At 41.1% G+C, this 12,553-nt stretch overlaps 3 protein-coding genes across 5 annotated transcripts; 2 read left to right on the top strand and 1 right to left on the bottom strand.

Moving 5' to 3' along the window:
• Window positions 1-392: 392 nt before the first annotated feature.
• Window positions 393-3,548, top strand: LOC145450601 (secretory carrier-associated membrane protein 1-like). Its single transcript, XM_080329115.1, has 3 exons — window positions 393-1,928; window positions 3,075-3,254; window positions 3,319-3,548. The coding sequence occupies exons 1-3, from the start codon at window positions 1,254-1,256 to the stop codon at window positions 3,451-3,453; spliced, it is 990 nt and encodes a 329-aa protein (XP_080185241.1). The 5' UTR covers window positions 393-1,253; the 3' UTR covers window positions 3,454-3,548.
• Window positions 3,500-7,923, top strand: LOC145450602 (secretory carrier-associated membrane protein 2-like). Of its 2 annotated transcripts, none has more exons than XM_080329116.1 (4): window positions 3,500-4,475; window positions 5,148-5,884; window positions 5,951-6,121; window positions 7,360-7,923. In XM_080329116.1, the coding sequence occupies exons 2-4, from the start codon at window positions 5,222-5,224 to the stop codon at window positions 7,492-7,494; spliced, it is 969 nt and encodes a 322-aa protein (XP_080185242.1). In that variant the 5' UTR covers window positions 3,500-4,475; window positions 5,148-5,221; the 3' UTR covers window positions 7,495-7,923. The 2 variants fall into 2 exon arrangements, with proteins under 2 accessions (XP_080185242.1, XP_080185243.1); XM_080329117.1 differs by having other exon boundaries at window positions 3,502-4,475; window positions 5,259-5,884.
• Window positions 7,924-9,302: 1,379 nt separating this feature from the next.
• On the bottom strand, window positions 9,303-12,471 carry LOC145450605 (uncharacterized). 2 transcript variants are annotated; one of them, XR_013918537.1, is made up of 3 exons: window positions 11,673-12,471; window positions 10,859-11,613; window positions 9,303-9,549 (listed from the first exon to the last, which is right to left on the bottom strand). XR_013918537.1 is itself a non-coding variant. In XM_080329119.1 (2 exons), the coding sequence occupies exons 1-2, from the start codon at window positions 11,965-11,967 to the stop codon at window positions 11,300-11,302; spliced, it is 609 nt and encodes a 202-aa protein (XP_080185245.1). In that variant the 5' UTR covers window positions 11,968-12,471; the 3' UTR covers window positions 10,006-11,299. The 2 variants fall into 2 exon arrangements, 1 of the variants encoding a protein (XP_080185245.1); XM_080329119.1 differs by lacking the exon at window positions 9,303-9,549 and having other exon boundaries at window positions 10,006-11,613.
• Window positions 12,472-12,553: the final 82 nt, after the last annotated feature.

Raw genomic sequence — 12,553 nt, 5'->3', positions numbered from 1 at the left:
TTTCCTCTCTATGCCGCAGCAAGATTTTGCGGATGTTGTCAAGTTCCAAAGACGTGCTTCCTGCACTTCAACAAAGTAATGTCGTCTGTCGTGTACGAATATGAGTGCCAAAGGCCATAAATTCTGCCATTGCCAAGCGTCTGTTGGATAATCCCGTTTGTGTGAAAAATTATCTTGAGACAACAGATTTCACGTTGCCGGGAGGGACCGTTCACACTTTCATTTATGTGCCTTGGAGTCGACTTTTATCAAAATACACCTGCCAAGGCTGTGTCAACAAAAGGAGTTTGTGTACCATCTAAAAATAGTAGGCCTACATTGAAAGCTCTCTTGAATTCAAAATTTCATGCTGGTGACGTCATATTTTGTGATATGATTGTTGATATACAATGTTCTTTCCAATTCTCTATTAGTTGCTGACGATCACCCCTGACGAGTGTCAGCCGAAAATATTCGGGTTCATTTCAATATGAATGTACTATTCAATTGTATATTGAAGTTCTGTACCTCGATGAAGATCTTACTACGGTATATAAGTGTATAACGTGTAGAAAAGTCGTCATTTCACTAAGGCTCTTAGTTTGGTCGGAGTGGTGCGCTAGAGCTACACTCTCCCCAGCTGCTAAATCCCTATCCATCATTTTAGCCTAATACCTTTCGATATTGATCTATTGATTATGGTGCTCGAACCTATGTTCAATGTCAAATGTAGGCAGAATAGGCAGGGATGAAGCTTGCCTCAATTGAATTGTGTGTTTGAATGTACAGAAACACCAGTCCTCTAATTGATAGTATGAATCTGGATCCCGAGACCGAGTAATACAGTCATTTGGGGTGTTCATGCTCAATATGTTGAACCCTATATTGAAGGCTAGCGTTATTGTTCAAGCTAAGACAGGTTTGAAGTTGGTATAGTAATTTACGCTGTAAAGCTTGCTTTTTCAGTGGCTGTAACTACTCTTGACTAATCATTTTTGATTGGTGTTGTGTTTCATTATAAGATATAGTTCATTTTATTGACGATTCTCTTGAAAATTGTCTTTTCCGAATTCTCCCAAAATGACTCAATAATATTTATTTACGCGTCTGAGACTGGTTCCTACAAACGGTAAGTCTGGTGACACTGCTCCAACTTTTATAGATTATCTGGTCTTGGTTGATGGAAATCATACTTTTGTCTATGCCTGTTGTGAATTATTTTTTGTTCAATTCAGAAATTATGTTAAATCATTGCTGAAATATAGTTAACGATCATGTCCGATTTTGATTCCAACCCATTTTCTGATCCGTTTGCCGATCGGTCAGTTACCGACGCAACTGGCCAATCCTCCAAAGCCGATTTGCAAGACTACAATCCTTTCGCAAGTCAGGGACAATCCAATTCGCAGCCCGCCGTTGTGGAGCCTACTTCAAACCCCGTCCTACCCGCGTATACCCCGTCACCAATCGCGTCTTCAAATCCCCAGCCCACCCCCCAACAGCAGGCCGCGTTGGGCAAGGAAGAGCTGTTGAAAAGGCAAGAGGAGCTCGAGCGGAAAGCCGAGGAGCTTGCTAAAAGAGAGCAGCAGCTGAATTCGGGAAATTACAATGCGCGAACCAATAATTGGCCGCCGTTGCCGAGCTTTTGCCCCGTCGGGCCTTGCTTCTTCCAAGACTTTGACCTTGAAATCCCAGTCCAATCTCAAACGACCGTGAAATTGATATATTACGCGTGGTTGTTTTATTCGATGCTGATGTTCTTGAACATGATTGCTTCTGCTGCTATGTTCTACGCCGATAACAAACTCGGCGTAAACTTTGGGTTATCCATTCTCTGGTTCGTTGTCAACACGCCATGTTCGCTGTGTTGGTACAGACCAGCCTACAATGCATTCCGGTCGGACAGCTCGTTTTGGTTCTTCTTCTTCTTTTTCATAATGTTCGCTCAGGTAAGACGTGTTCGATCTTCTGTCATTAGTACACTATATATGGGAGCTTCGAGACAGTAAACAGATGAAGTGAACTACTGCTTCTGTTGTCTGAACAAAGTTCGTTGCAGACTGTTCTACTTGTCAGTTTTGAGGATTGATGATTAGGGGTGTTCAAAAATGACTTTCTCTCAAATTGCACTGGTTACTTGATAAAATTGTTGGGTTACCTAATTGAAGGCTAAGTGGAACAGTGTGCGGCCTCTATCCAGTCCGCGCTGGAATCGACATTCATTAAGATCCATCAACCACGCTTATAATTGAAGGCAGCACACCAAATTTGGTTCAATTCCAACCAGTAGACTCATTGCTACAAGAGAAGGAAGTTTTATATCTATTATATAAAAATGAATGAAAAGAATTTCAAAATTTTCTGTTCTCCCCGTGAAATTGTTAGGTTGTCTATAGAATCGATGGTCACCAAATTTGGCTCAATTCCAACCAGTGGAAGCGGAGTTATTGCCGTCGAAAAATTTGGATTTGAATAAAAGAGTATTTACGGTGGGCAGACTTATAATAAATAATTGAAGAATTTGCCACTTTAAATATTTTTTATTCAGACCCGAATTTTTCGATGGCAGTAACTCCGCTTCCACTGGTTGGTATTGAGTCAAATTTGATGACCATCGTTTCTATAGACAACCTAACATATTCATGCGATGAACAGAAATTTTATTTTTTTATATAGGCCTATTGAAACTTTCTTCTCTTGTAGCAGTGCTGCTACTGGTCGGAATTCAACCAAATTTGGTGTGCAGCCTTTAATTAGGTAACGTAACAATTTCATCAAGTAACCAGTGCAATTTGAGAAAAAAAGTCATTTTTGAACATCCCTATTAAATTTATTTCTATGTATTGTATTAAGTAGCATTTTGGAGATTGGTCAGACTATTATTTATGTTAGCATACTGACCTATATATTCCGAGCAAGTGCTAAATCTTTATTTGAAAGCCCGCTATTACTCAATCTTGGATTTGCATGTTTTTATAGTATTGTCATCAAAATGCACAGCTGAATTCGATAACATCAGAAACCCATGTCATGAATGCACGCCTCGCAGGTGTGTTGTTTGAGGAAGTTAAATGTGTGTCGTTTTTTTCACCCAGGTAATCATGAGCATAATTCAAGCTGTCGGGATACCCAATGCTGGTTATGCAGGATGGATAACAAGTCTGGGTGTCTACGGCTCTGATAAGGGCCAGTATCACGGAATTGGAGTTTTGGGGTTTATAATATCTGCTATGTTCACCTTCAACGTACTCGTGAATATTTTTCTTCTGAAAAGGGTACTTGACATTACTTTTTACTACATTCCGCTCCTGTTACTACTGATAATCTATATTCCGGAAGGTACATGAAATCTATCGACAAAGTGGAGCCAGTTTTGAGAAAGCTCAGCAGGAATTCGCGAGCGGTGTTGTGAAAAACCCTGGCGTACAACAAGCAGCCGGTCAAGCCGCAGCTGCGGCTGTAAGAGGAAGTTAAGAGACATACCACTGAAATTGGACAAATATATTGCATTTTTATACTAGGATTGATAATCGTACAGAATGTACACAAATACATCTTGCATCATGCGGTTTGGACTGCCTATAATTGCTGCTGCTTCCATCGAAAGGAAGCCATTTCCATTGCATAGCCTATCAATTTACTTACTCTAGGTTTTCTGAAAGATATTGCTCTGTGATTCAAAGTGTTGCTAAGAGCAATCATCCATACCCTGAAGTTTTACTTCTACTATTTCACTGAAATTAGTGACCATATCAAATGTGGTAGCCTATTATTTTCAGCCAATGTGTAAAATAGGATAGGCCTGGTGCGAGAGAACTAAAAGTTCATTCAAGCTGTAAATGTGTCGCTTATAGACTACAGTTATGCTATGGATTATGTAAATAGGAGCATAGCTGCGACCTGATGGTCACTTGAACGTATTATGAGCTCAGTCATCAGATAGCAGCCTTGTATGGGGCACATAGGCCATTTCTAGGGGTTGCCTTGCAACATGACTCGCCTGCCCTATTTTAAGGCTAATGCTCTTCTCGTGTTGGTTGCAGTATTATTGCACTGTATACTGAAAGATCCTGTTAGGATCATAGTTGTGTTGACACAAACTCTACTCGAGACATAGCTGCCTCAACATTGTAATCGTGTATAATGTTTTCTTATCGCCTGCCTATTGCAATGCAGGACAGAACTGCATATTTAATGATACTCATCTCCATATCGCCAAGAATTAGCTGGTCCTTTTCACAAAAATGTCAAATTCAAATGCTTCTTTGGTACCACCTCTTGATTAACTACCCATATACCTTGACGAAAAAATTGATGTCACCATTGTGATATTGAATTGAATTTTTAAAATTAATGTGCCTGTAATTGGATTTATTGGTCGAGATGTCATCAACCACTGACCAGGTCCATCATATCTTGACGACTTGGGATTTATCCCAGATGGCTGCGTTGTTAGCACTCCATTGGACTTTTGCCGAGTGATATTTTATCCGGAGGTGAGATTTGGTTTCATAACCATTATATTCCCGGTGACTTAATTTTTTGTGCACGACTGCATATTTTTTATTTTGTAACACGGTGACGCTCTTTTTTACTTCTGTTTCGACACAATATTTGTTCGATTTGTATGTTCCATTGTTTTCGAACTTCCATGCATTTGTGTAGCATTTCAAGCTGTCGAAAATTTGATCACGCAGTGTATTTTTATAAATGTTTGGTTTGAAATTGATTCTGCCATACGCTACAAGCAATATTTTCCTTCCAGCAAAAATACTGCAACTGTGAGAGTTTATCAATATTCTAAATTGATAGTTCTCAACATCGAACAGTCTGTCCTCTAATAACAGCATGGACTATTCCTATAATTACTGTGAGCAATATTTATGAAGCTTGGCCTTTTCACATTCTGCACGTTTATTGCATTATATTGTGTTTTTTTTATCCAATCCTGTTCCACCTGCCCATCTACCGATTCTCGCCTGTTGACTTGTCCATTTCAATTACCATTTTCACTGAGATATTCGGGTTTACTAACTTACTAACTGTTGCATGTATGCCTTGTGACTTTTTAATTTATATTTTTCAGCAACATGCATTCTGGCATATTGCTGCAGCATGCTCGAGCCATATTATTTGCAGGCATTCAACCATGAGTCTCTTCTCTTCAGAATTTATTATGCTTAACGGTAATTAGCGGGTGTCCTCCGGTGAACGCTTGCCTCGGGTGATAACAAACCGAACCATGTCAGACGCAAACCCTTTCTCCGATCCCTTCGCAGATCAGTCTGTGACTAACGCCACCGCCACTTCGCAACAGTCCAATCTCGAAGACTACAATCCTTTCGCGAATCAAGGCGAAGCGAAATCTCAGCCGGCAGTCATGGAGCCTACCGGCTCACCTCCGGCTTATTCTCCCACCCCGGCGGCGACGAAAGACTCGCAGCCTACGCCTCAACAGCAAGCTGTGCAAGGTCAGGAAGAATTGCTGCGAAGACAAGAAGAATTAGAGCGTAAAGCTGAGGAGCTTGCGCAGAGAGAGCGCCAGCTCAATGCTGGCGCTGTGAATGCGAGAGCCAACAATTGGCCTCCGTTCCCAACCTGGTGTCCTTTCGGGCCTTGCTTCTATCAAGATTTTGGACTGGACATACCATTACAGTCGCAACGCATTATCAAATTGCTCTATTACTCGTGGATGTTCTACGTGATGATTTTGTTCTTGAATATATTCGCGTCATTAGCAATCTTCATCGTCGACACAGAGTATGGAGTCGGTTTCGGCCTGGCGATCCTTTGGTTTTGTTTGTTTTCTCCTTGCTCTCTGTGCTGGTACAGACCCGCTTACAATGCGTTCAAATCGGACAGCTCCTTCTGGTTCTTCTTCTACTTTTTTATCATGTTTTGTCAGGTAGGTGTATTAAATTTTCGAATGGTTGGTATGGTGTGTTAACGATTGCATTGTTGATTTATCCAGGTTATCACCAGCTTCATCATGGCGATCGGGATCACCAACTCTGGGTATGCAGGGCTGATCACCGCACTGTCAATCATTCAGAAACAAAACATTGGCGTCGCTGTGATAGCGTTCGTCATGGCGTTTCTGTTTGGTGTCAATACGATTTTGGAAATAGTTCTGCTGAAAAAGGTACTTCATACCATATTCTTACCTTGCCGAATTTGTGTTAAACTATTCAAGTAGGCCCAGGCTACTTGAGATGAAAGTACATCCAAAGTCTGTGGAGATATAGTATCCAAACAAATTTCAGTTACTTGTATTAAAAGCTCTGCAAACAACTTGCAAGAAAGTACTAATTCGATTGTTTACTGATTGTAGACTAGTGGTTGTCAAGATATCCCGAACACGGTATCCATTATTTCCTGCCCCCCTAATGAACCATAGTTAAGGGGAAACTGCTGGGTTATTCCCAACATTAAGTGACGTCGCTCTCCTATGCTTGTGACATCACTTGAAATTGCAAGAAGAAACAATGTGATTAACGAGAGGTGACCAGTAACGAAGTACTTCTACTTATTTGACGTACTCAAGTAGAACTAATATTTGTTACTTCTACTTCATAATATTGTGTGATATACTTACTTACTTTTCGCTATTTTCAGTTTGTCAAGTAGAAGTAGTTTAATCCTCCCACTTCTACTTGAGTAGCTTTCTTGACTACTTTGACCACCTCTGCGATTAAATCAAGAGATGAGCATTAGGGCTCTTCAAAAATGACAATTTTCTCAAATCGTACTGGCTACTTGATAAAATTGTTAGGTTACCTAATTTAAGCCTACACACAAAATTTGGTTCAATTCCAGCCAGTAACCGCTTTGCTACAGGAAAAGAAAGTTTCTATTTATTATGTAAAAATAAATAATAAAAAATTTTTAAAATTTTTTGTTCACCCCATGAAAGTGTTAGGCTGTCTATAGAAACGATGCTCACCAAATTTGGTTCAATTCCAACCAGTGGAAGTGGAGTTATTGCCGTTGAAAAATTTTGATTTGAATAAAATAGTATTTACGGTGACCGATTCTTTGTTTATTTATTAAAGTTGTGCTCACCGTAGATACTTTTTTATTCAAATCAGAATTTTTTGACGGCAATAACTCCGCTTCAAGGCATTGTGACCTATTCACATATATGTGTAAATATCTCACCAGTTATCAACTGCAGAATGCTGCAATTGTTTTTGTTAAAAATATGATACTTTTTGCAAACATTGTTACCTCAACTCAATAATAGGTATACCTATTACTATTACTACATTGATCCTACTTGATTACTTTGTTATCGTCCATTTGTGCTCGTGGGGTCGGTGGGGACATCCCTATTCTGGAGCCTCCTGCCGAATGGAGGCTGATGTCCAAGTCGCTTTCCAGGTGCATTCCATCTACCGAACAAGTGGTGCCAGCTTTGAGAAAGCTCAACAGGAATTCGCCTCCGGTGTGATGAAAAACCCAGGTGTGCAAAGTGCCGCCACTCAAGCCGCTACCTCGGCGTTGAACAGAAATTGATCGATTCCACATCAACAAGTCCTCGAGCACGGACCTTTGTCGTCATCCTATACCATGTCTTCAAGTCCAACCTGACCCGGGCTGAGTGCATTTGTAACGGCGGTGTGAAATGTTTGAACTACACATCTAATTTCCAGCACCTTGCAGTAGATAATGTTAGTCTTCAGTCGTTATGCGCATACTCATAGATAAATGGTGGCTCACCAGCCTAAGAGTTGGTTGCGGTAGTATACTTGAGCTGATTCCGATGATAGGATCACCACTCTAAATACCTTTGTTATTTATATTGTATATTACGTTTAGTATGATATATCATATTCCATGTATAGTAATCATGATGAGTAGTTGCTTCCTGTCATCATAATTTATAGCAATTCTTGAGTTGGAAGCGTATTTGTGTTTGGATGTTATTAAAAATGCAATATCGCACATTCGTTCCTTCATTTACCGTTGGTGTGCGTCTTGATGGTAGTAACATGGGGTTTCAGTACCAATTTTGCACCTATGGCTGGAGCGACTCCTGCTGTTATCCTTACACTATTTTTGTTGGCGTAATCAGACCTTATGCTGAAGGTTGAGTCGAATACATATAACAATGATTCGAGCAAAGTGGCGAGAGACGATTTTTTTGGGTACTTAGAGTTGCGTCATGAAAGATAATTATAATTTCGATACTTCGTTCCCGATTTGAGAGCCCTGAATCTGCGATTAGTCATACCAGAGCATTTAAAACGACAAAAACCTGCGCAAGTTGATGAGATCGACATTTATGTATCGTGTACTGTACAAGTACAGCCGTGATTAACGCTCAATATTGTCAGAGTGTACAATCGAAAAATCCCAAATTATCTCTGGAGCGATGCTTGATTGGAAGCCTAATGCTCGATTCAGGATCGAAGCACGCAGGTACTCGATTATGTTCAGTCTAGGATACCGGAATAACGAGGTGTGGCGTACAGAAGCTTTGACTGGAGCTAGACTTCGTGAGCGGGCCTGAAGACGACCGGATGAGTACCCATGGCGCAGACGAGTGTTCCCAAGGTCAATATTTTACCAGCCTATCTGAGCAGTTAGCACCTAGCCTGCATTCCAGTCCTTCCAGGTGGGTGGAGCATGATACATTCAGCACGATGGCATTGCAAAGCAACACTTCCGAGGTGCCTAATTTAAGAGATCAGCTGTTTATTTTATCCTATTCGTCCGTTCAAGACACAATGCAATGTAACGAACAGATATGGGATGATGTCGAAGCGACCAAGATTTACCAAGACCAGATTTTCCCCTGCATGACGAGTTTAACTGGGTGAGCATGCAGAGAAACTATGCTTCCTGCATTGCAATCTACCTTTTCTGGAGTGATCTGCAATTCTGTATCATGTTTTGCTTTTTGGGTTATCCCAAATTTCAACGAATGTCCACAATTAAGCAATCATTCTTTTCAATTTCAGTTTTCCCGTTTGTTGTTCAGCTTTCTGTGGCATGAACATTGAACAAGTGCCATTATAGAGTATGACTGGAGTGACGACTCGGTTGTTCTCCCATTGTTAGCCGGCAGAATGGTCACGGTCAGATGGATCCACCCAAAACAGGATAGCTTAGTGCTTGTTTCAATGGCGTTCAAGGCGATTCTTCGTGTATTTCTTGAAGTTGCGTCGGAATTAGTTAGACAGTTCAACATTTAGGTAGCAGTGGCGAGTCGTTATGACTAGTGAATAATACTGTGTAGCCTATGTTACATTTCTCACGAGATTGATGTGATATTGTGGCTTTGATCCTTTGTAGAGTTTGCTACGTATATGAATGTAATGACAGAAGGTATAGCATATCTGGTTCGTGTGCATTGGCTATTGTGAGATGAATACATGGAAAGAAAGACTGAAGAATACTACAAAGTGAACAAGTGGAAAGATCTCGAACTATACCGATATGCAATTCACGATATCGTTGATTGAAAATATGTCCTATATTAACTGCAGAAACTCGAGTATGAATATAACAAATAATATTGCAACTGTCTTGTAGTCTTATATAATGCCTGTCCGATAACCGCAGAAACTGAGTATGACTAGCAGGACCGTAACCGCCGCACCCCAAACCCCTCAATTGGGGGGGGGCGAGCTCGAAGGTGGCCCAAAATTATTTCGCGAATTAGCATAAATTATTGAGTATTTTTCAAAAAAATTTCGCGCTGCGTGTGATTTCAAGTTGCCAACTTTCTTAGTTATTTGGTAGCCTACTCTTCCCCAAGACAAAATACGCAAGATTTATCGAAATGGACATATCGGCGAGACATTTAAAGTTTTAGAACATGTAACATGCGACTCCAAGAAGTGTGCCAGAACGATGGGCAGCGAGAAACCCTGGGCCAAAAAGGACTGCCCGCTTACGCTGACCGAAAACTTCGTTAATCGTTATGCAAAATGCATATAGGTTTAATTTTCCATAGGCGCCTAAATGACTGGCGCCGAAAGTTCCTGTCTTGGCAATCTGAACCTCAGAAGACAAATACCATTCCGCAGGGAAAAATTGTATGCCCATAAAGAAATACCAATTTGAAATCACGTGCGTCGTTAGTCTAGTACATTTGGGCGATTCTGTATTTTTTGATATAACAGACAGGACATCACGAAATGACATCATGAAACGAAGTCATACCAACGGGGCCGCCCGCCCGAATATGTTTAATTATTATTTACGGGCCCTACAGTTTCCAAGCCACCTCATTCAGCTCTACCGGTAAATCTGACAACGTGAACAGAGAGAACAAGAAATTGATAGCAATATATATGCATTTATGCAATTCCCAATATTATTGACCGATTTTATCATGAATTATCGATTATTTTCGCGCTTCGCGCTGGCTCAATAAACTGTGGCCCTTATTTCGTGACAAAAGCGAACAACGTGATGGGAGGGGGTGCGGTTTATCACCCTATAGGAGCCCAAGACCCAAGTTTTATTGGGGGGGCTGGCCAAGTGCTGTTTCGTTCCTGCGAACGGGTATGCGCCCGAAGATGTTCAATTTTGATTGAGGGCTCCTGCCATTTCAAACACACCTCACTCAGGTCTACCGTTAAATCTGATTACGTGGGCAGAGAGAGGATAAGAATTGATTACAATATATATTCAATTCCCGATTACATTGACCGGTTAAATCATGAATTTTGAAATTTTTTGCGCTTTGCGCGTGTGGACGAACAAAGCTGCCCCACTAAACGGACGGTGAACACAGATGATGAGTAGCGGTACACAGCGTATAGCCAATCGGGGGTCTGGGGGGTTAGGCCCCCCAGAAGTTCGGTTTATCACCACGTGGGGGGCCCGTGACCAACGTTTTGGAGGGGGGCTGACGAAGTGCGGTTACGTCCCTGATGACTAGAACAAGAGCCTTGTGTAATGTTAATGTTCTGCTTGAGCTCGACTCACGATAGCCAGAGCTTACTCCTTGAAAGTGTGCAAAATCGCACTTGAAGGGAACTCGTTGTCATTGCCAAGAACACAGGAAGACGTCTGCCGGTCGACATTAGTAGTAAGCCAATGCACCACGTCAAGGTTTCGACCAACGCATTGGTTTCCTTTTTTAGGTAGGGAACCTCAATGTGGATAGGCAGCATTTGCCACAGAGAGACAAAACTACCATACTAAAAGAGTATATTGTTCATTTTTTTATCAAGCCATCTGGCAAACTTTTGGAAAATTTGGAGGACTTTTTTTTGCTTCTCATGCAATGCAAACTTTGCAAAATTGTGAGACAAGATGTTATTCAAGTGTCTCATTGCCTTGTACATGACATCCTCAACCTCATTTAGGTCTGAGCCGGATTGAAGTGACACAGCATGATTAATTTGTTAAAGAATGGATCACAGTGAATTGCGTCAAGTACCCTGAAAAAATTGATCTTTTTCAGGGGTTTTGCCATTTCTTTACTGTGGATAACATAAAAGCGGAGCACCATGGCATGAAACTGTTCAGACGTGCTCTTCAAGCCACCGACTTTCTTCTGCATCACTTTAATGAGGTTTCCCGATGGCGCTGCGGATGTTAGGCATGTGGCAATTGCTTCGTTAGCTTGCTTAGAAATGGCCCCCAAAAGCACTCCAACAATATATTCAAGTATGTCTAAAATCATGTCAAAGTTTTTCCATGGAAAGGCAAAGTATCAAAGGCTATTTACTTACCAGATTCCTTGCTGTTGACTTCTCCAATCTCTGTGATTGGATTCAGTTCTTTACCGCACACGAGAGAATCAAACATCTTCAAAAGTAATGCTGAAGCTGGCAATTGCGGCAAACCCAGCAACTTGTTAGCTTGGTGACGGATATTAGAATAATGTTGATAAAATCCGTCAACACCAAGTTTGCAATATTCAGAATGCAGTTGTTTCACCAATGGAACAGCTTTGGTCACGTCCAGTTCCTCGAATGATGGGGCGCATTCAAAGTATTTTTTGGTATTCACACAAGCCCTCTTCATAACAGCAATTACAGCATCCTCAGATATATCCCAAGTACTGGTGGGAACTTTATGATTTTTGTAATGTTTTTTTCAGAGCTTTCACAGTCGGAAAGGATGCTTCGCATTCCTCACAAATCACACCTTTCCAGTTATGGAGTCCTTCGAAACATTCTTCAATTTCCATTTCAGTCAGTCCCTCCCAGTCATCCCAAAGTGATGCAGCTGAATCAGTCATGATACCGATTTCTATCCGTGACGAAATATGATCTAAATCTGGCGAAAAATATAACAGAGGCTATACGGTATTATTCACTAGTCATAACGACTCGCCACCGCTACCTAAATGTTGAACTGTCTAACTAATTCCGACGCAACTTCAAGAAATACACGAAGAATCGCCTTGAACGCCATTGAAACAAGCACTGAGCTATCCTGTTTTGGGTGGATCCATCTGACCGTGACCATTCTGCCGGCTAACAATGGGAGAACAATCGAGTCGTCACTCCAGTCATACTCTATAGTGCCATCTTGCCTAATATGTGATATTTTTGGTGAAATTGTTCTCTGCTCCTTCCATATTAATATCGGCCTATGATATCGGTTA

Source organism: Botryllus schlosseri, chromosome 11, assembly GCF_051294905.1.
Source record: "Botryllus schlosseri isolate E-star chromosome 11, Bs_hap1, whole genome shotgun sequence".
Lineage (NCBI taxonomy): Eukaryota > Metazoa > Chordata > Ascidiacea > Stolidobranchia > Styelidae > Botryllus > Botryllus schlosseri.
This window is presented reverse-complemented; position numbering and strand designations above follow the sequence as displayed.

Coding starts and splice junctions, on each gene's coding strand:
- LOC145450601 (XM_080329115.1), top strand. CDS start 1,254: ATGTCCGATTTTGATTCCAACCCATTTTCTGATCCGTTTGCCGATCGG. Junction 1,929..3,074: donor TTTTCATAATGTTCGCTCAG/GTAAGACGTGTT, acceptor TTTTTCACCCAG/GTAATCATGAGCATAATTCA. Junction 3,255..3,318: donor ATATTTTTCTTCTGAAAAGG/GTACTTGACATT, acceptor ATATTCCGGAAG/GTACATGAAATCTATCGACA.
- LOC145450602 (XM_080329116.1), top strand. CDS start 5,222: ATGTCAGACGCAAACCCTTTCTCCGATCCCTTCGCAGATCAGTCTGTG. Junction 5,885..5,950: donor TTTTTATCATGTTTTGTCAG/GTAGGTGTATTA, acceptor TGATTTATCCAG/GTTATCACCAGCTTCATCAT. Junction 6,122..7,359: donor AAATAGTTCTGCTGAAAAAG/GTACTTCATACC, acceptor GTCGCTTTCCAG/GTGCATTCCATCTACCGAAC.
- LOC145450605 (XM_080329119.1), bottom strand. CDS start 11,967: ATGAAGAGGGCTTGTGTGAATACCAAAAAATACTTTGAATGCGCCCCA. Junction 11,614..11,672: donor AGTCAACAGCAAGGAATCTG/GTAAGTAAATAG, acceptor ACATGATTTTAG/ACATACTTGAATATATTGTT.